This window comes from Ipomoea nil, unplaced genomic scaffold, assembly GCF_001879475.1.
Source record: "Ipomoea nil cultivar Tokyo-kokei standard unplaced genomic scaffold, Asagao_1.1 scaffold1622, whole genome shotgun sequence".
Lineage (NCBI taxonomy): Eukaryota > Viridiplantae > Streptophyta > Magnoliopsida > Solanales > Convolvulaceae > Ipomoea > Ipomoea nil.
In genome coordinates, this window is record NW_017618050.1 from 545,179 (window position 1) to 566,806 (window position 21,628).

The 21,628-nt window shown below is 36.7% G+C and overlaps 3 protein-coding genes across 4 annotated transcripts; 1 reads left to right on the plus strand and 2 right to left on the minus strand.

Moving 5' to 3' along the window:
- Positions 1-979: 979 nt before the first annotated feature.
- Positions 980-3,794, plus strand: LOC109191401 (gamma-glutamylcyclotransferase 2-1-like). 2 transcript variants are annotated; one of them, XM_019342049.1, is made up of 9 exons: positions 980-1,245; positions 1,447-1,585; positions 1,674-1,750; positions 2,201-2,257; positions 2,408-2,464; positions 2,773-2,813; positions 2,905-2,976; positions 3,086-3,165; positions 3,284-3,794. In XM_019342049.1, exons 2-9 carry the CDS (start codon positions 1,477-1,479, stop codon positions 3,469-3,471), a joined length of 681 nt encoding a protein of 226 aa, XP_019197594.1. In that variant the 5' UTR covers positions 980-1,245; positions 1,447-1,476; the 3' UTR covers positions 3,472-3,794. The 2 variants fall into 2 exon arrangements, with proteins under 2 accessions (XP_019197594.1, XP_019197595.1); XM_019342050.1 differs by having other exon boundaries at positions 994-1,245; positions 1,433-1,585.
- A 695-nt stretch (positions 3,795-4,489) lies between these two features.
- Positions 4,490-7,642, minus strand: LOC109191402 (putative RNA methyltransferase At5g10620). The gene is made up of 7 exons (XM_019342051.1): positions 7,505-7,642; positions 7,365-7,396; positions 6,047-6,189; positions 5,775-5,841; positions 5,405-5,482; positions 5,155-5,300; positions 4,490-4,870 (listed from the first exon to the last, which is right to left on the minus strand). The coding sequence occupies exons 1-7, from the start codon at positions 7,554-7,556 to the stop codon at positions 4,831-4,833; spliced, it is 558 nt and encodes a 185-aa protein (XP_019197596.1). The 5' UTR covers positions 7,557-7,642; the 3' UTR covers positions 4,490-4,830.
- Positions 7,643-13,601: 5,959 nt separating this feature from the next.
- On the minus strand, positions 13,602-18,338 carry LOC109191393 (U-box domain-containing protein 52-like). The gene is made up of 8 exons (XM_019342039.1): positions 17,843-18,338; positions 17,078-17,184; positions 16,827-16,948; positions 16,387-16,662; positions 16,008-16,284; positions 15,823-15,924; positions 14,484-15,668; positions 13,602-13,828 (listed from the first exon to the last, which is right to left on the minus strand). The coding sequence occupies exons 1-8, from the start codon at positions 18,033-18,035 to the stop codon at positions 13,763-13,765; spliced, it is 2,328 nt and encodes a 775-aa protein (XP_019197584.1). The 5' UTR covers positions 18,036-18,338; the 3' UTR covers positions 13,602-13,762.
- Positions 18,339-21,628: the final 3,290 nt, after the last annotated feature.

Sequence of the window (21,628 nt, forward strand, 5' to 3'; positions counted from 1 at the left end):
TTCTTTTTAGAGATAAACTGTCAAACAAGGCCCCAAAAAAATTAAATTGCAGGAGGTATAAAAAAAAAAAAAAAGTTCTTCCACTAGTTAAAAATCAAGTATTGATTTTTTCTTCCTCAAAATTTGAGCAAAAAATCACTGATGTGGTTGCTCTAACCCAAGTTCATGACTTTGTTGGATCTTATGAACATGCATTCAATTAGCTCATGAAAAGGTAAAACGAGTCAATTTCAAGACTTACCACCAAATTGTATATTTATGCGCATAAAGAGACCAACTCAAATCTAACCACCACTTTATCACTGAAAGCAAGCCTTAAGTGAGACTTCTAATAAATTAGACCAATGTCGTGGGACATTATTGCGGAGTAATATTTATAAGAAACTTAGATTAACTAACTGCAATAATTATAAATGAAATGTAATTGTCTTAGTTTTTATTTTGGTGAAATCATTCATTGAAGTATAGGTTATCAAATTATATTACAATTAATTCAGGTAACTAATTGAACAAAACGAAATTTTATTGTATGTAATATTTTTTTGAAAAATATATTTTTATTTCATTAACTTAATTTTTTTTAATACTACTAACTCTATTACAATGCAGTATCTGTTCATAATTACTTTCTTAATCTTCTAAAGCACATATCTCATACAAGGGAACAATTTGGTGACACTAGACCACAAGATCCTTGACTCGTTAATTTAGTTAATTTGATGAATTTTTAAAATTATAACTAATAAACGGTTGATAAAAATCAACTTCATTCAATTACTTACGGTTAATTGAAGTTATTTCGGTTAAAAAATGGGATAACCCTAATTTAGAAGTGAAAAATGAGAAAATACATAAAATGAACCTTACCATAAATGCATTGTTTATACATAAGATAAGATGATGCATGTATACCACACACGCATGCATGCATGTATGGCAAAATGGGAACAGATCTACCCAACTTCACTTCTATAAATACCTTTTCTCTTCCCAACTGCATCATCATATTCATATCCACCCTCTTCCTCCTAGATCCTAAGAGAGGCGAGGTTCAAGGGGAGAAAAAGCCAAGAAGATCACAGGCTTCTCTCTCTCTCTCTCCCTCTAGGGTTTGCAGTTTCCATTGATTCCCATTTTAGCATTTTCTCGGTACTCTGACCAATCTTATTCAGAGAACTATATTTGTTGGAAAAAGAAAGGATTTTGTTGTTTCTGTTGATTCAGAAGCCTTCTTGGTGGATATTGGTGAGCTTGCAATGCATACTTTTTTTTTTTTTTTTTCAATGAATTTTATCGTTTCGGGTTCTCGATGGGTTTGGGGATTTCTGATGCTCGGAAGGTGAAATTAGGACCCGACATTTACTGTTTCGTGTTCTTGCTTGCTGTTTGTTCTAATTCGTGGTGTGAATTGAAAAGATAATTAACATTGTAGCTAATTGGTGGCAGTTTTTTGATTGAGGAAGAAGCTTGATCAGGATGGTGTTCTGGATTTTTGGATATGGGTCATTGGTTTGGAACCCTGGGTTCGAGTACGACGAGAAAATCATTGGTTACATCAAGGATTACAGGCGTGTTTTCGATCTTGGTATGTCCTTTGTAGCACTGATTATTGCGTTTTTGGTACCATTTCTTTCCACTGTAATCTTATTTTCTTCCTGATATATGCATTTCAGCTTGCATTGACCACAGAGGCACGCCTGAGCACCCAGCCCGAACTTGCACCTTGGAACAAAGTGAGGGAGCCATATGTGTAAGTGGAAGATATCAGTTGATAGTTCTTACTTTATTTTGCTTTTGTAAAATTTTTCTTGAATGTGAGAACTTATGAGTTCCTTGTTTTTATACTGATTACTATATATGTGTTTGCTTATTCAATTCCCAATCCAGTGTACATTCTTTATGGGATATGGCAGTTTTAAGTATTCAATGGTGGATGTTCTACTACATATCTGCCACTAAATAGTACTTAAAACTTACTATGTCCATAAAAGGGATGCTAATATTGTGAAACCCAAATGTTGAAATGTGAACTCACTTAATCTAGCATTTACCATTTTAGATTGGAAACATTGACAATTGTGGATTGCATTGCCTCATTTGCCTGAGTTATTTACTCTTGGGATGTTGTTCTCACTTTATGTGGTATATCACTAGAGCTAGTACCTTTCTGAGTTTTCCATATTTTTATGTATTTTACCAGTGGGGTGCTGCCTTTTGTGTTCGAGGAGGGCCCGAGAAGGAAAAGAAGGCAATAGAGGTATGACAACTGAAAAAATAGTTATTTGATAGCTTTTTGTTGTTTAATTGCTCCATTTGCCCTGGCATAGTTTTCAAGTAACTTTGGTATTTTCATGATGAGATTATTATTTCTGGTTTCATTCATGTATTATGTTTTTTGCTTTTGTAGTATTTGGAGCGAAGAGAATGCGAATATGATCTGAAGTCTTCAATTAACTTTTTTACGGTAATATGTCTTGAGCTTTTCTCTACTTGGATTAGCTATTTCAATATGGAGTATAAAACTCAGATATCACCCTAGGGTAACGCTATTTAATGTATAAAGTTCAATGAAAAAGATGTTCTCCAAATATTTTAATAGCATACAAATTGCTTAGCTAAGATCTTAATTTGAACTTAAGCTTCCACCTAGTCCTCCAAGTCATTTAAATTATGGATAAACTGAGCACATTTATGGAAGCTTTAATGATATTGAAAAAAACTGCTAGCAATTCAGTAACTTTTTAATAACATGTCTTCTTTTTCCAATTCCAGGAAAAAGACTCTGTTAATCCTGCTTTAACTGGAGTCTTAGTGTAAGTGTTTCTTTGCTTTTCGGACAAATATTCTTTGAATGCCAGAGAGGAGAATAGCTTGAATGAAGTTCTTACAAATTGTTGTTTGCAGGTTTATGTCCACTCCAGACAAAGTGAATAACAAGTATTACCTCGGACCTGCCCCGTTGGAAGATATGGCCAAGTAAGCATCATGCGGTCCTTTTCTCATTTCCTAGTATCTTTTTCTTCAGTAATTTGTGTTATTGAAGGATTTTAGTTTTATTATTCTAATTTTTCATTTTGTCCCACAGACAAATTGCTACTGCCTCTGGTCCTTGTGGGAACAACAGAGAGTATATTTTCAAAATGGAGAAAGCCTTGTATGATATTGGTAAGCACCTTGGATGTGTGTGTTGTGTGTTTTTTTTTTTTTCCAATTAATGGAGTTGTGCTTACCTTAGGGTTAAACATTTCTGATTGACGAGTATACATATTTTATATTTAACCAGGCCACGAGGATGATTACATTATAGAACTTGCAAATGAAGTAAGGAAAGCCCTGGGGATTGCTGGTTCTGGTAGTCCAAAGGAGAAGAAGCTACTCAGCAGTACACATATTCCACTCAAGTCACACTTATCGCCTGCTAAAGTGTGTCCCTTACCAGAAGCTGTTCCAGTCCTCGCCATGGATTCTTAACGTCTATGAGTTGCATACATATTACTCTGTATGAGGTAAGGGTATAAGGTGAAGAAGTGAAGCATTACTCAAGTAACTGGAAGATTACACGAAGCGGTTTTTTTTTTTTTTTTTTTCAACACCCAGAAAATTTATTCTTTTTGAGCTATCATTAACTTAGAGAGTAGTTATATGAAAAAGAGGGTTAAGAGCTAACTCTACTGATAACAATATGGATACTGCTGCTGCTGCTGCAAAATTGTTCTTTAGTAAGACTGATCCTTGAAATCTCTCAAGGTGCTCCCAAATTGATTTTATTGTAATGTGAAAGTTCATTAGCTACATTTCTGTTCCCTTTTTCAAATTTATCCATTGATTGTGATGGCTATGGTTTTGGGTGAAGAGAGAAATTTGCTACCACTACTCGATGGTGTGCACGGGATAAATCTGGTCTTGTGACAAAAGAGTAATTCGAGTATATGCCTCCGCTTTTTCCACTCCGGGCTAGGAGTTGTTAGATTGTTATAATCTCTCAAACTAGTCAACTGCATATGTTAGATGATTAGTTGAGTACATTAACTATAGAAGAGGAGTAGCCGAGCTGGTAAAAAACCACTTGACCAAGTTGGCACCTAGTTGGCTAATTAGTCGGTCAGCGGATTAAAAACCGCTTAGGGCTAAAATTGTCTTGATCTAGGGGCACCTAGTATCTAGGTTGATTTTTACAACACTGACTAGGAGTTGAACTTGAAATCTTGTAGTTACAAAGCCAACAATTTAATCACTTGGCTGGGCATTACAACACTGACTGGAGTCGAACTTGTAATCTTGTAGTTACAAAGCCAACAATCTGACCAACTTGATTGGGCATTACAACACTAACTAGGAGTCAAACTTGTAATTTGACCAACTTGGCTGGATTGCCCACGAAGGCTATGTTTAGAATAGTGACAATCTTGAACTACTTAAAATTGTTGTTTCTAATATAGAGATTGAGAACCATACTCAAAATTCTTCTAGGAGTGACAATAAAAAGCAATGCAAACAATGGGGTTCTTTAAAATTTGCTACTTGAGCTGCAGAATATGATTGAACAAACACAATCTATTTTAATCTTTGCAAGAATTATACTACAAACAAGAATCTGCAGAAAAAGCATCAGTGTTTGTTTTGATGGTGCATATTACAATATGAAGCAGAGCCACCTTTGCTAGTAACCTAATTTTGCCTATCTGTTAGGCTCTATGCAAGAAGCCAATCTTTTTTCTTCCTCAGCTCTCTACTGTTTCATCTTCTCAGTGATGAATGTAATGTCAAAATCCATTGTGAAACTAAATGCCATCAGCATAGGTAGCATGCTCACATTCAAGAACTGCGTATCTAATGATGGTAATTTTGTCCTTTGAGAATCGTCCATGCCCTGCAAAAAGATCGGAAATATATAAATCATTCACAACATTCATCTGCCCCCGAATCTGTTATGAAAACTTAGAACATTAGTATCAATGATCCATATATTTCACACAAGTCAATAACTAAAATCAATAGAAGAAATAGATGGCCTCTAAAGTAAAATGAGATGTTTTTGAGAGTTATGACATGGAAATGCCTTTTAGTAACTTTACCATTATCTTTTAACATTTATACTGTAAAGTGAAGCTCAAAGAAACGGGCGAAAATGAAATCGAGATTTAGTATGATTACCTGTAAAGTTGTTCTACCAGTACAACTAATGCGATCTCATGATTGAAGACCAAAGACGATAACTTGATTGATAGATTAGCCCGCTCTTGTAATTGCCGTCCATGTCCATAAGGTCCACCTATGCAGAATACCAAATTCGATGCTCCCTAATGGGAGGGGAAGAAAAGTTCATCAAATCAATGTTTTTGGCCTTTTGGGACAAAACCACACTTTTAACTAATAGAACTTATACTGAAGGCATAGCTCATACCATATTCCCAGCATCTCCAATTAAAGAAGCCATCTGCTCAGAGCACACATCAAGTCCTCGCTCATCTAGCATTACAACCTGCGTTTACAAAATGTAAAACCTGAGATGAAAGTAATGCAATAAGATCCTGTTATAATCTAAGATTAGGCCAGGGTCACTCAACTGGACTATAATGCACATAAGCCGAACCACACTAAAAGATTAAATTCAACCAATTAGCTAGTCTAACCCATAGCCTTATAAACCTATATGTTCTCTTTTATTTTATCAATGTGGGACTCTTAACAGATCCAAATAAACTTGATTCCCTGCTCTAAATCTTCCACACACGCACAAAAAGAAAGAAAAAAGAATGATTTTCAGTTTATACCCAATCCTCGGACCTGATTACACTCATCACAGCTATGTCCTCGTGTTCAATCTGAGCGATCACATCACTGTTACAAGATACAGATTAAGAATTGCCATAAAGTTTCATCATTTTCGAACAACTAAAAGGCATAAGTGTTCATGCGAAGTTACGAATTAACCAACAAGAAAGCTCATCTTAGCATTCTTCGGAATCTTGTAATGTTTATTAGGTCTCTCTATCAACAATCAACATTTCCTTATGAAACTTAATACCCTCGTCGGGTAACTAACCGAGCATTTTTGGGATTGGATTTGATCCGCACATCATCAACACAACAGTAATGCCTTAGCTTTTCAAGATAATCATCTACTATCAGTTGAACACCAGGTGACCTCTTCTTTCCCACCGTCAATATCCGGATTGGTAATGCTCTCTGTACATTAGACGCTCAATCAGCTGATATATCATGCCAAGACTACATATTCAGCTAAAACGTGATGAGTATTTAATTAAAACTTAATGAACATTGTGGTACTTCACATTTCACTTTGACCGATTGTGTGAGCATCTTGGTGATGAACATTAAATTCAATTTCTTTGTGCACCTCTCATAGTAGAATTTGTGGCACAGACACACATAGGGATGTCAATTGGGCCAGCTTGTTTGGTTTCGGGCTATCGGTCTTAGCAGTTCGATCTTATTGGTTTTTAATTATTGATCCTAACCCTAAACCCTCAGGTTGTCAGCTTATCGAACGGGCTCAACTAACACTTTTTGACATTTTTAAATTAACATTCTAAACTTTCAATTTTAATAAACTAGTGCATTTACACTAATAAATATAAATTTATACATCATTCAATCAATCAAGACCTCCATTTCTAGATTTCAACTAAAGATAATTAATATATTTACACTATAATATAATAAGTTATTAAGTTATACTAAGGATGAACTTACCTAAACTCACTGTATATTTTGTTCTACATCACTTGTGAAAAAAATAATAGTCTTAAGTGGCTCAGACGATCGTGATAGCCCAATAAATTTCGGGGTAACCCTTTTGGGCCACTAGGCTAATTAGTATCCGACTTATTTATCAAGCTAATATTTTTTGGCAAATTACTCTGTTGACTCGGGTCAAATGTTCACAATTTACTTTTTAAAAAATCACAATTTGTATACTACGAAGACACAATATTAACATATATGTAATTGATTATCTTGTTTTGTATTCACAAGTTCCTTTCAAATACTGCAGTCCCACAATATTAAATATTAGGATTTGATGACCTTGTATTGTATTTACAAATTCACTTCTACGGCTATTATGTGTTTTGACTTAGAAACACAATTTATATTCTAGAATTTCACAATTTCAATACTAAAAATACACAATTTATACGTGGTTTAGTACCAGGGTCCACCTATAACAACTCATATACTTTAGCTATAACCTTAAATTTTTTCGGTCTTGTCAAGCTAGTCCAAGTTTCGGGCTAAAATTAACATCCCTAACGCAAACATATACACAATACATTTAGCAGAGTTCTAGGATTGATTGAGTACAAATATGAAATATGAAGCTACGAAGTAGAAGTCTTTACCACAGACTGGCCGACATATTTGCATCTCTTTCCTGCGAAAATCAAGAAAGATGAGATTTTTATTAGATAACAAATACGCCTCACACACAGCTTGAAGTTATTGAGAAGGAAAGAAGAAAAGGGGAATTGCAGTAGACGACCTTGAGAAGGAATTGGCTGCTTTAAATGTACAGCGAACGACGTCGTCGCCATGATAGTCTGATAACTCTGCTCCCCAACAAATTTGGGTTTTGTTTATTGTTCTGTTCTTTCCTCAAAATTTGTTTGAGAGTTGAGAGTAGCGGATAATATGTGGGTGTAAATGTAAATAATGTGAAACTTGGGGAGCTCCGATTAAATTCGAGTAAATTTCATTTTCAATCCCAAAATAGCATTAATGACGTGTTTGGTTCATGGAATAGGTCGGGAATGGAATACAATTCCTGAGAATAGACCTATTCCATTGTTTGTTATGTCTTTTTATTCTAGGGAATAGCGTTCCTGGGAATGAGTTATTCTCTTTGCAAGAGGGATAGCCATTCCTAGGGGACCCCTGGTATTAGCTATTCCCAAGTATTTCGGAATAGCTTTAGTACTATAATACCGAAAATACCCTACCATCGCCGTCTCCACCACTACCACCGCTACTAGGGGTGTGCATAACCGACCAACCCGACGGGTCGGCCCGACCCATTTGTCCGTTTCATTGCTTCCGATCCGAGCCGCCATCCGAATAGCCATAACCGACCCGCTGCCATTAATATTAGCGGTTATATTGATTCGGGTAGGGTGTATAAATTCTCTACCCGAACCGCCCGATCATCCGAACAAAGCGCTAGGACTAGAAATGCTTAGTATAATACGGCGTCGTGTAGATTGTGTATATAATCCACGCTTCTGCCTTAGGGTTTCTCACTTTCTCATTACATCCGAGACTGCGCAGTCTTCCTCTTCACTCTCTCACTCTCTAGAGTCTAGGGTTTCTCAGATATCACTTCTCAATTATGAGTTCTCCCGTTTTCTCTCAATCTCTGAGACTCCGATAGTCCGATAAATGGTCTGGTGGAACCGTGGAACTATGGAAGCCCTTTATCTGATTCTCTATTGAGTTCTCTCTGGTGGAAGCCCTTTCTCAGTTTCTCTAATTCTCTTCATCTCTTCATCTCTTCACTCTTGACTCTTGACTCTTTGTGTGAGTATGTGGTGGAAGCCCTTTATCTGAAGCCCTCGTTGAGTTGTTGACTGACTCATTGAGTCATTGGTGGACGCCTGGACGGACTGGAGTCACAGGACGGTGGTATCAAACTGGTGGTGACTTGAAGGCCCTTGTTCTCCAGGGAAATTGTGTGAGAAAAGCAGTAAATCACTAACCTTAGTTATTTTAATTTTTATTTACTCATTATAATGTGAATATGTGATATATTATGAGATTATGATTTCTGAGTCAATGAGTCTCTGAGTTGTGATTTACTGAAAATTGAATTTATTTACTTGTATAGTTGTATTCTTAATACTTGTATACAATGTGACTATGTGAGTATGTTAAATTCTGAAAATTATTTTGGTGGAAGCACTAAATGATGATCTCTGTTGTCTTTCTTGTTTATGGATTGAGGCCCCTTAAATACTTAAAGTTAAATGTTTTGGTGGAAGCTGAATGCCTGAATACATGCTATGTGTTGTCCATATGATGAGCATTCAGTGATTCAGAGACCTTTGTTGTCCACTTGTCCATACGAATGCCTGATGGAATTGTGTTCCACTGCAAATTGCTTAGTGCTACACTGTTAAATACTTAAATGTTAATATGTGAGTTGTGACTTGTGACTGTCTGAGATTTTGTAAAATGTTTCCCATCTCTTACTATGTGTACTGATAATGCTCCATTTTTAGATGGATAATATCAGTATGCCTAGTTCTGGCTGTGAACAACCTACAAATCCTACAGCTCAAGGAGCAGTAGTGGTAGAAGCTCAAACTATTGACAAAAAAACTCAACAGAATGTGCTGCGTACTGCTGGTGTTCCTGAGAAGAAAAGGAAACAGGTTGAACTCAGATCACCAGTTTGGGATCATTTTCAACAGATTAAAGATTGTAATGATGTCACTGTACAAGGAAAGTGTATATATTGTGCAAAGGTATATCATTGTGAATAAAAAAAAAACATGGTACTTCATCCTTAAGGAATCACATGTTTAGCTGTATGAAAAATCCTCACTCTAAAGAGACTAGGCAGTCCCTTCTAACATTTCAAGTTGTTGCTAGCACTGATGCATCTGAACCACCTGTGGGAGAGTTAGGGACATGGGTATTTAATCAGGAAATCATTAGGAGAGCCTTGGTAGAAATGATTATAATTGATGAACTTCCTTTTATATTTGTTGAGGGGCAAGGGTTTAAGAGGTTCATTGCAGTGGCTTGTCCTATGTTTAAAATTCCATCTAGGTGGACAATCAGTAGGGACATTCATGTCATATATGAAGAAGAGAAACTTAAGTTAAAGTGCTTGTTTAGGGGACACACTCAAAGAGTCAGTGTTACAACTGACTCTTGGACATCTATACAAAGAATTAACTACATGGTAGTCACTGCACATTATATAGATGAAGAGTGGAAGCTTCACAAGAAAATTATCTCTTTTGTCCCTGTTACTTCACACAAGGGTGAGTACATTGCAAAAGCACTTGAAACTTGTTTGCTAGAGTGGGGGCTTAGGAATGTATTTACTGTGACAGTAGATAATGCTTCATCAAATGATACTGCTATTGTTTTTTTTTTAAAGGAAAGTGTTGTCTTGGGGATAATCTAATGTGAAGTGTAAGTATCTTCACATGAGATGCATTGCCCATATTCTGAACTTGGTTGTGCAAGATGGGTTGAAAGAATGTGATAGTGCTGTGAAGAAGGTTAGGGAGGTTGTTAGGTATGTCAGAAATTCACCTGCTAGGTTGAAGAAATTTAGGGATTTGTCAGACTTAATTGGATTGAGCAAAAATCCTCTTTGTGTCTTGATGTGCCAACAAGGTGGAATTCCACCTATATGATGTTACAGTCTGCTCTATTATACCAGAAAGTGTTTGAGGCTTATGAAGAGAGTGATAATTCTTTTAAATCTGATTTGGGTTCTTCTATTCCTGACTTTCTGGATTGGGAGTCTGTGAAAAGCTTGGTCAAATTGTTGAAATGCTTCTATGAGATGACTATCAGGATTTCAGGCTCTTTATATGTGACATCTAACACCTTTTTCTCTGAAATATCTGATCTGTATTGTATCTTGAATGGAATGGTGGAAGCTGATGGTGCTGTCAAACGAATGGGGACTAACATGAAAGCAAAATTTGAAAAATATTGGGGTAATATAGACAAAATGAATTGTATGATTTTCTTTGTAAACATTTTAGACCCCAGGGACAAGTTAGAATATATGCCAACTCAATTAAATCACATGTATGGTGTCATAAAAGGAAAGGATTTCCTTGAGAAATTGTTGGCTGCTTTGAATGAATTGTTTGATGATTATGCTGTTAGTTATAGTCCTGTTGTTGTCCCAACTTCTGGTTCTGGTTCTGTAACTTCTGTTAGTCCTTCTGTTGAGGTTGTTCAGTCTGTATCTGTCCTAGTTGAGAGGCCACAACATCTGTTGAAGTCTCAAATTAAGAAACAAAGAATGGAAAGTGGTGAGAGGAAAAAAACTGAGTTGGAATATTATTTGAGTGAGGCAGTAGTTGAAGAGGAAAATTCATTTGATATACTGAGGTGGTGGAAGGTTAACTCTAGTAGATTTCCTATCCTTTCTAAGCTTGCTAGGGATGTCTTAGCTATACCAATTTCAACTGTTGCCTCAGAGTCTGCCTTCAGTACATCTGGGAGGGTTTTAGATCCTTTTAGGAGTTCTTTAACTCCTAAAATTGTGGAAGCCTTGGTTTGTACCCAAGATTGGCTTAGGCTGCCAAATACTCCTATATCAGTTGAGAAAAATCTAGAAGAATTAGAAAGATTTGAGAAAGGTAAATGATTCTCTATATTCTATACTTTATTAATTCATTGTTTCAATATAAATTTTTTCAATTAACTGAATTCTCACATTCTTCTAATTATTTAATTTATTGCAGGTTTAACTGTTGATGGTGGAAGTAAATCTGGTGGGAAGACTGTTGGTTCTACACTTCCAACAATTCTTGTAATTGTCTTCTCTACTCTCTATATATTTTATATGATATTAGTTATTCTTAATATCTTATATTAAGCTGAGTAACTGACTGTGATAGTCTGATGTTGAGGCAATGAGGCTTGGTAACTTCAAACTTGTAAGTTGCTGCCCTTGATGAGTTTTTGGCCCCTAACCGCAAGATTGCGCTGAAATCTTGTTAAGTGGTGAACTGGTAACTGTTAATGTTCTGTTTACACTTTAGACTGTAGAGGCTTGGTAGCTTACAACTTGCTTGTAAGTTAGTAAAGTTGCTGCCTTTTGCAGTTTAACCAGTTTTGCATTACTGTTATCTTTGAGTTTTGGTATATTTAATTTCTCTAATTATATTATGGCAATGATGAAGCTTCCACCTATGATCTGAAATAAGGATTAAGTTGGTATGTTGCTCAATGATCATGGTGACATTTGTAGCAATTTGCCCTTAATCTAGACATTGATATGAAAAAAAAGCTTACTGAGCCAAATTTATAATCTCAATATCTCATTCTCATATTATCATTTCTTATGTAATTATTATTGTTGTTTATTACTTTACTAATTTGCACTAAGTTTAAACAGGAAGAAGATTAGAACTCAGGTTTTAAAGTAGGATCAAGATGGCTTTTTGATGACATTGATAAGGAATTCAGGAATCAGGAATTCAAGATGGCTATTTGATGATATTTTGATATCTGATCAGGAATTCAGGATGGTTTTTTGATGAATTGATTTGGATCTGTAATTTTGAAAGCTGTAAAGTGTAAATCATTAAATTTGTTTTGTTGCCTAGCAATGTCGTTTTGGCCTTTTGATTAATTTGCCACTAGTTTTACTGTTTTAGAATTTAGTGCTTTACTAATTACTAGTTCAAGATTTAGTTTTTAATTATGTTTACTTCAAATTTTCATAGTTTTCTGGAACTTATTTTGATGTTGCTAAACCCGATCATAACTCGGTTATCCGACAAAACCGTCCGAAACCGAATTAACAAAAACCGAAAGGATTTTATAATTTTTTTTAGCCAAGATCGGTTTTAGTTTCTCCAATCCGAAAACCGTGCGAATTAAGTATTCTCCCATCCGAACCGAACCGATCCGTCCGTTGCACAGTCCTAACCGCTACCACCACCACCATCGCCACCGCCACCACAACCACCGCCGCCACTGTTACCATCGCCACCACCGCCGCCGCCGCCGCCGCCGCTACCACCAACACCAACAACAACAACAACAACAACACCACCACATATTTTTATAAGGGTATTTATGTCTTTTGAAACATATTTCATTCTATTCCTTAAACCAACCAAACACTTTAATATAATTTCTTAAGTCTATTCCTTCCGCGAACCAAACAATAGAATACAATTCCTAGTCTATTCCTGGCCTATTTCATTCCTTATGGAATAACATTCCTATTACCTCAAAATTCATTAGGAACCAAACGTGCTGTAACAGTGTATTTAGTTCATGGAATAGACCTATTCCTGTTATATTCTTTACTTATTTCATTCTCCATAAAATAATATTCTTATTCCCTCAAAATTCATTACGTAAGCCAACCATAAGGGAAGAGTTCTACTTGTTAAACGTGCCATAAGGGAACAATTCCACTTGTTATACTAGTCCTCCTATATACATATAGTGTGATGACATTTCCATTATTGTTGATTACTTTATAACAGTTTTGGCTTATAGACTGCTTCAATTTGGATTAAGAGTGCTTGTTAGATTCGAGACCGTGCAATTATCTTATTACTTATGACAATAAACCATATTTTGAATTGCACATTATAACATTTCAATATTCACGTAGTTAATTGAATTCCCAACAAGGGTTAAACTAACTTTATATAGAAATAGTAAAATATTGTACGTAAAAATTATATTAAAATAATAGAAAGTGGTATGTCTTTTCTTGGGTGACGAGAAACACCGCAATGATTATCTGATGGTATGCATTGAGTAAACTCCACTCATGTTTAATAGTTTACAAATTATATAGAAAACTAAGTAAATTGTAATAGACCAAAAGAATATTGACAAGAATCGAACTCAGTGAACAGGTATGTTTAACTAGCACAATTTATACAAAATTACAAATTTAAAATATAGTAACATTTTATCGTAAAACCTTAATGAGAATGTCACACTTGTGTGCACTTCCAACACAAAGAAGAGAAGAAGTCTAAAACGTTGTAATAGAATGAAAATAAAGACAACCTACGCACTAGAAGCCCCCCGTGCTTGACCTGCTTCTGGAGCTTTCAAAACTTTGGGGGTAACTCATATTTTCCTGCATGTATAGTATAAAAATCATCCCTCAAAATGTCTTCTTTCCTAAAACTTATGCTGAATGCATGAAGCTATAGTATCTATAATGAAGAAGTGCATACAACACATGACTATGTGACTATTTTCACATTCGGTTCCTGACTATTAATTATTCTATATTTGACTCACGACTTTTAAATAATTGTCATATTTGATCATTTTAACTTAATTTCTTATCACGGCCTCATGGATGACTTATTTAAAGGGCAAAAAATCATTTTTCATTACTTTTTTCTTATACTTCTCGAGAAGGAGAGTGTAAATGACAATTTTGCTCTTCAAAATAACTCACTTGCCTAAAATTTGGTCACCAGTGATAAAAAATTAGGTATGGGCCAAATGTGGAAAAATTAATAGTTAAGAACCAGATATGGAAATGACAATTTTGCATTTTATTGTTCCCAAAAGGTTGAATCCCCAACCCCAAGGGACCCCCTACGCCCCCGGCCCAACAGAGTATCTAACTCAGCTGAACACAAAGATCTTTACATTTCAAGATAACTCACTTGTCTGAGTCCGAAAATTAAGTAGGAGGGATCAAACATGGCAAGAATTTAAAAGTCGTGGGACCAAATGTAAAAAACACTGTTGCTTATATGCAGTAAATATAGAGTTACCTGAGAGAGAGATACTTGGCTTTGATTTGGGGAGGAAGCGGGGCCATATAACTGGAATGGGGATGATTTTTCTTCTGCTAGTGCTCTCAATCTGTTTAATTCTGGTAGCACTACAATGCCTAGATCTGGTCTGTCTTTTCTTCTGAGCTCAGAGCATTTCAATGAAAGCTTGGCAAGTCTCAAAGCATCCTCAACAGGCCAATCCCGGATAGCAGGATCAAGCATCTCAGAAAACAGGCCTTTCTCTATTGCCCTCTCCACATGATGAGTCAATCCCACTGGCGATTTCGCTGTGAGTACCTGCAAGTATATGATCCCAAGGGAATAAACATCAGATTTCACCCCCAGCATGCCTGTTTGCTGGTATTCGGGATCAATGTAGCAGAAGGTTCCTGCAGTTGATGTCATTCTGTATTGCGTAACGTTATCAGCTACGGATGGAGGGACTAGCCTGGCCAACCCGACGTCACTAATCTTGCTCACGAAGTTTCGGTCTAGAAGGATGTTGGCTGGCTTTAGATCGCGGTGGACTAATGGCTCGGGCTTGTTCTGGTGCAGAAATAGGAGGCCTGTCCCGATTTCAGCTACAATTCGGAACCTCTGCTGCCAAGAAAGCGGCTGAGTGTTGCCACGTTGGAGAAGGCGATCTTCTAAGCTCCCGTTTGACATGTACTCGTATACTAAGCACCCGTATTCTGGACAGGCTCCTAGAAGAAGCACCATATTAGGATGCCTTATGCAGCTTAGCACTTCGATCTCTTGCTGGAACTGCTGCCTTCCATGGGCAGCATCGGGGCGAAGGACCTTAACTGCAACCGGTGTGTGGTCCAGATAGCATTTGTAGACTGGCCCGTACCCGCCTTCTCCAATCTTGCGGGATTTGGAGAAGTAGTCTGTTGCACTTTCGATCTCCTCGATCGGGTACCTCCTGTACCTGTAATCCGTCTGTGCCAGTTTGCTCAGCACCTTGTTCTTCTCGTCTGCTTCTTTCAGAGCCTTCATTTCTGCACTGATTCTCTTCTGAGCTTCTAGCTCCGCTATCCTCTGAGCTGCTTCTGCATGCTCGATCGCCAACTTAGATCTCGCCTTCTCCTTCTCTGCAAGCGCCAGCGCAGCTTCCTCCGAAAATCGTGCCTCTTCTAATCTCTTTTGCTCTTCCATTTTCCATCGTTCGAGCTCCAATGCCTGCAAATGAGCCTTATAAACTCATATGTTCTCTCTTATATTTCCAAGGCTCTGATACCATGTTATAAACCCATATGTTCTCTCTTTAACAAGGCTAAAACCAAAATGCAGACTCTCATAAGCTATGGGTTAAAGGATGAAGACTCTCACTTGCCTTCTGTTTTGCGGTGAGGGCTTCTTTGCAGGCTGTGCTATACATTTCCATTGTCTGCTTGAGCTCAAGTTTTAGCCTTCTCATTTCGGCTTCCACATCTTCCTACAGTATAAAATGAAGAAGGAAGTGAGATAGGATATATATATCGGCCAAATAATTGAAGTGATAAATCAGTACTTAGTAACCTGGTTAAATGTATGGGTTCTGTCAGGGGCAAATGAATCTAGTGACAAGTATTCCATTGATCTTCGTCCAGTGTTTAACCCCTCGAGATTATTGTCTTCGATTTCTGAGAAACCTGAAAGCCGGGGAGGGGTGGGTCCATCGTCCAAGCTTTCTGTATACGTGAGAAAGCTATCAACACTCGACCTTCCAGTACTGACAAAAGATATGTCAAGATTATCGTGTTTGGATATTTCATATGGCCTTCCACTCGCGGCTCTCCTGTGAATGAACGGAGACCTGTTGCACTAGTAACAACCGGTTAGGCCTCAGAATCATATATATATATAGTTATAATTATAATTGTGTGTTTGTTTGAAAGAGCACAGGACACTAACTGACTTGATATCATTATTTACAGTGTTGACAGGTGCCTCAGAGGATCCCAAAGAGTGACTTTTTGGATTGTGCACCACCCGGGGTGGTGGCACCTCAGCTACACTCGGTTTGTTGTTGTTCATCTGCAGTGCCATCTGGTGACGGAGTGGATGGATGAATGGAGGCAGACGAGAGGCAGATCGCGTGGAGGATATCTTCCCGGTTTTGGAGATGATATACACAGTACAGAAATCCGGGGCTCCTTTCAACACTATTCCAGGAATGTCTCTTGATTTAAATCTTTTTACATGCAAAAAAGCAACAAATCAGAGCTTTTGAACTTAACCCCATCAGTTCTGCATCCTTTAAGAACTCACTCATTCGTGCTATATAATTCTACTCTCGATCACCAAATTCAACATTTTCACTACTCAAATAGTCTCAAGTTTCCATGCAAGGCTCACCTAAGAAGGCCTGCTTTCGTTGCAGCGCCCAGAATGACAACCTCAATCGCTGTTCGATTTACGTATTCAACAATTGCTTTGGAAGGATCAGAATGCTCCAGCGAGACTTCATAGCATTGTACCTGTAAACAAAACCCATCATCATCATATATATAAGTTCTAAACCAAATGGCAGGCAACAAAGATAGATATATAGATCCAAAGCACAAGTAGTGTATACTGAATTGAAGCTGGCTGCAACTGGTACTAACATCTTTTCGCATGCAAAAAACACGAAATGGAAGAAAGATTTCTCGCGTCTCTGGATCTGACTCGTCTCCATTCATCAGCCCACTTTCATCAGAAGGCTGGCTCAACCCTGCATCAGATGAAATCAGTATATATGGAAGATAAGGCACAAAGTAAGTAAATAGTTGCAAACGAGTTTTTCCTTCTTTTGTCCAAGTTTTAAAAGTTGCTTTTTTTTACCATTTCAGTTAATTTCCCGGTTGTATAACACCATGCATAGTGCATTAATTGCCATCCCCCATCCTTTAACTTTTTTTTTTTTTTATATAGTACTACTGACTCTGTTACAATGCATTATCTGTTCTAACTACTTTCTCAACCTACTGAAGCACAAAGAGTCAATATTGTCCCACGGGGATCGAACCTTGACCTCCCATTTTTCTCAACCTAAAGACAAGAGTCAATACTATCGCCACTAGAGATCGAACCATGACCTCCCATTTAGGGAGCTACAAGACTACAAGGTCATTGGCAAATTCAGTCACCTATAACTCTGTCATCTAATAATATATCATTCTATTGCTTATGTAATCTATATTTTTAACAAAAGTATGTATTACTACACTAGCAACCTTATATTATTAGCAATGACAACATAACTAACAAGAATTTCCCAATTTCACACATAAAATATTATGACAATGTTCATATTTGTATTTCCGTGTCCTATAGGGTGGGCAAAGAAATTAAAACACTAAGGTAGAGATGAGAGAAATGAAGTTAGTTACTTGGGGTAGACAAATAAAGTGAAGCAGAATGGGAGAAGTTTGAAGAAGTTCTGATCTTGACATGGATCAAAATCACAGATTGGCCTTTGGTGAGGAGACTATCAACTGCCCATCTCAAAGCAACTTGGCTCCCTCTGTCTTTGTCTATTGCCACAGCTACCAATTTGGGGAGTGATTGGCTTCCCATCATCATTTTCGCCTCACCTCGATCGCTATCTCTCCCCTCTCCTCATTTGCTTCTCTGCACCTCTACCCAACAATAAAAATGCCTACCTGCTTCTTCATAACTTTAATTTCTCAACTCCATCCATCACAATCTCGCCAACATGAGAAAACCAGCAAATTAAAACAAAAAACTTTGCATTTTTTTGGAAGGGGATCGGAGAAAAGAAAGGAGGCATAATTGTTTTGAGACATTTGAAGATCGAGTAAGAATCTGTTTGTGTGCGAGGGGAGATCCACCTTTGGCGGGTATCCATTTCTCTCTCTTGTGCCTTTCTTCCTAAACACTTGGCTACGTACTCCAACAATTCCTTCAACAAATAATAATAATAATAATAGAAAATATTATTTTTAGTCTCTTGATTATAATACATATATCAATTTAAATCATTCAATTTAAATCATTGATTATTAAAATTTGAAAATTAAATACATAATTATTCAATTTATATCATATTTGGTCATATTATTAAATTTTACCGTTAAATTTTCGATCAATTACCTATGATCAACTAATTTATTTAATTGATATTTTGCCAACAACCCTAAACTTGATATTTAAAAGGGTGGAGGTGGACCCAACTTGCTCTATGTGTGGTTTAGATCATGAAGATGTGTTGCATGCTTTAGTGCTCTGTGAATATTCTAGACTTGTTTGGAATATAACACAATTGCCTATTATTAATATTGTTGCAGACTCGTTTACAACATGGCTAAAAGGGGTTATGGCAGTCCTGACGGAGGAGCAGATCCGGTTAATGGTAGCAATATTATATTATATTTGGAGAACCCGAAATTCAGCTGTCTGGAAGGGATCAATGATGCGGCCTACCCAGTTGGTCAGAGCAGCCACCGTAGCACTGCAGGCGTACGGCACTGCTCATGTTGGCCGAACCAACCCGGCACCGGTGGCGGACCATGTGAATGGCCTAGGAGGGGGTGGTCTACGATGTTATGTGGACGCGGGTTTCCGGCACAACACGGGCGAGGCTACTTACGGCATGGTAATTATAGTGCCAGATGGCTCGTTTGTGGCAGCAAGGAATGGCAAGTTACCAATTTGTTTTTCACCACTTATGGCGGAGGCTCAGGCATACAAGGAGGCTTTGTCCTGGCTACTTGAACGGGACACCACATCAGTAAGTTTACTCACGGATTGCATGGAATTGGCAGCGATGCTCAGGCACCATCATACGCCGACCCATTCGTACGTTGGGGTCACAGTTGACCAGTGCAGGACATTTATGTCGTTGTTTAATCGTATTACTTTGGATTATATTTCTAGGCAGGTTAATTTACATGCGCATACTTTAGCTACGTTAGCATTTACTCAGGATCAAGCTATGTACTGGGATGCTATCCCACCTGACGCTATTTCGGCTTTGATTCATTAATACAATCGCAAGATTGACCTTCAAAAAAAAAACTAATTTATTTAATTTTTATTTTAAAAATTATTTAAATAATTTTTAAATTAAAAATCTTTAAAAAATAAAAATAAAAATAAAAATAAAAAATGATGACCACCCCACCCCCTCCTCATTCGTCTCCTCCAAAGGGGGTGGGGTGGTTGGCGTTTTCTCCTCCCCCCCCCCCCCCCCCCCCCCATCCACAACTACTCACCTTAAGCATACAACCCACACATATTAAACACCAAAACCACGCACCTTAAAGTTGACCTAGATGCAAAAATTATTAAATTGTCACCGCATTTTTTTCTTTTGATAATTTTGAACGTTGATTTAAGCAAAATCAATGACTCATATTTAACTGCACAACCGCACGAGAACTAAATATTATATATATATATATATATATATATATATATATATATATATATATATATATATATAGGCGAGTTCAGGTGCGGCAGTGTCTTACGGTGCGGCATCACCAATAGTTCAACAAATATACACCATCAACGTAGGAAAATGCACCACAAAAAACGGAGACAAATTAGGTACGCATCACCAAACACACACCATTAGGTTTGAGTAAAAACACCATACAGTATTCGGATATACACCATTGGGGGTGGTGAGTTATATGGTGTATTTTTTTGAGTCTCTTGTGTATTTTGTGATGTTTTATTGCATTTCATTGTGGTGTGTTTTTCTTACACTGTTGGTGCATATTGTTAACACTGTTGGTGTATTCTGAAATTTCGCCGCACCGCCGCACGGGGAGACCCCGCCGCATTTGAACTTTATTCTCTCTCTCTCTCTCTATATATATATATATATATATATATATATATATATATATATATATATATATATATATATATATATATATATATATATATATATATATATATATATATATATATATATATATATATATATATATATATATATATGGAAGGGTTCAGGTGTGGGTATAGCTTCCCGTGCGGTTGTGCGGTTAGATCTGAGCCGTTGATCAAATTTAGATCAACGGCTCAAATCAATGAAAATTAAAGGGATAAAGTACATATAAGCCACTGAACTATTTGGAAAACAGCAATTAAGCCATCGAACTCAAATAACCATCAAATAAGCCATTGATCCCGGAAAAAAAGAGCAAATAAGTCATTGAACCCTGAAAAAAAGAGCAATTAACATTTTTTATAGGTTAACTCCAAGTTTTTGCTGATTGGATTGCCAAATGTTTATTTTCTTTACGTTTATTATTTTTTTTTATTAATATTATCCACTTGGATAGTATTATATTTAAAAATAATTATAATCAAAATAGTTTTATTGAGATTTGATTTGTTTATTTATTATTATTTTTTCACTAGATCTTTTGTTTAAAAAAATAATAAATAAATAAATTAGATCTAGACAAGACGAAACTACTTTGATTATAATTACTTTAAAATATATTACTATGCAGATGGATTATAATAATAAAAAAACGTAAATAAAATAAACATTTGGCAATCCAGTCAGTAAAAACCTGGAGTTAACCTGTTAAAAATGTTAATTGCTCTTTTTTTTTTTTTTTCGGGTTCAATGGCTTATTTGGGGGTTATTTGAGTTCGATGGCTTAATTGCTTTTCCCCAAATAGTTCAGTGGCTTATTTGTACTTTATCCCAAAATTAAAAAAAAAAAAAAAGCGTGCGTGTCTGTAAGAAATAAGCATAAGCTAAAAATGGCGCACCTTAAGTGTAACACCCCCGATTTCCATACCGATTTAAAACTTAATCACGCAGATAATCTAACCATAAAAAACATACACAGCGGAAGTCTAGATATGAAATAGATGGAAAACGTAGAGTGTTATGCCACGCCCACACTATGGTGAACGCACAGACGTAAACAACATCAACATAATCTGTCTACAAAGGATAAGGTCAAACGACAACAAGTCTAAATCCAACATAGGCACACAGGCCAAAACAACTACAAGGTCTCAGGGATCTATGCTAGCCATCAATAGACCGCGCTCGTCTCTACTCGGAACCTGAAAGAAACACATAAATATATGGGACGACGCCCGGTCAGCGAATGATGCTGATAACCCACCAATACATGTGAAATATCATACATAGATAGGATATATATACAAAATCATTTGCG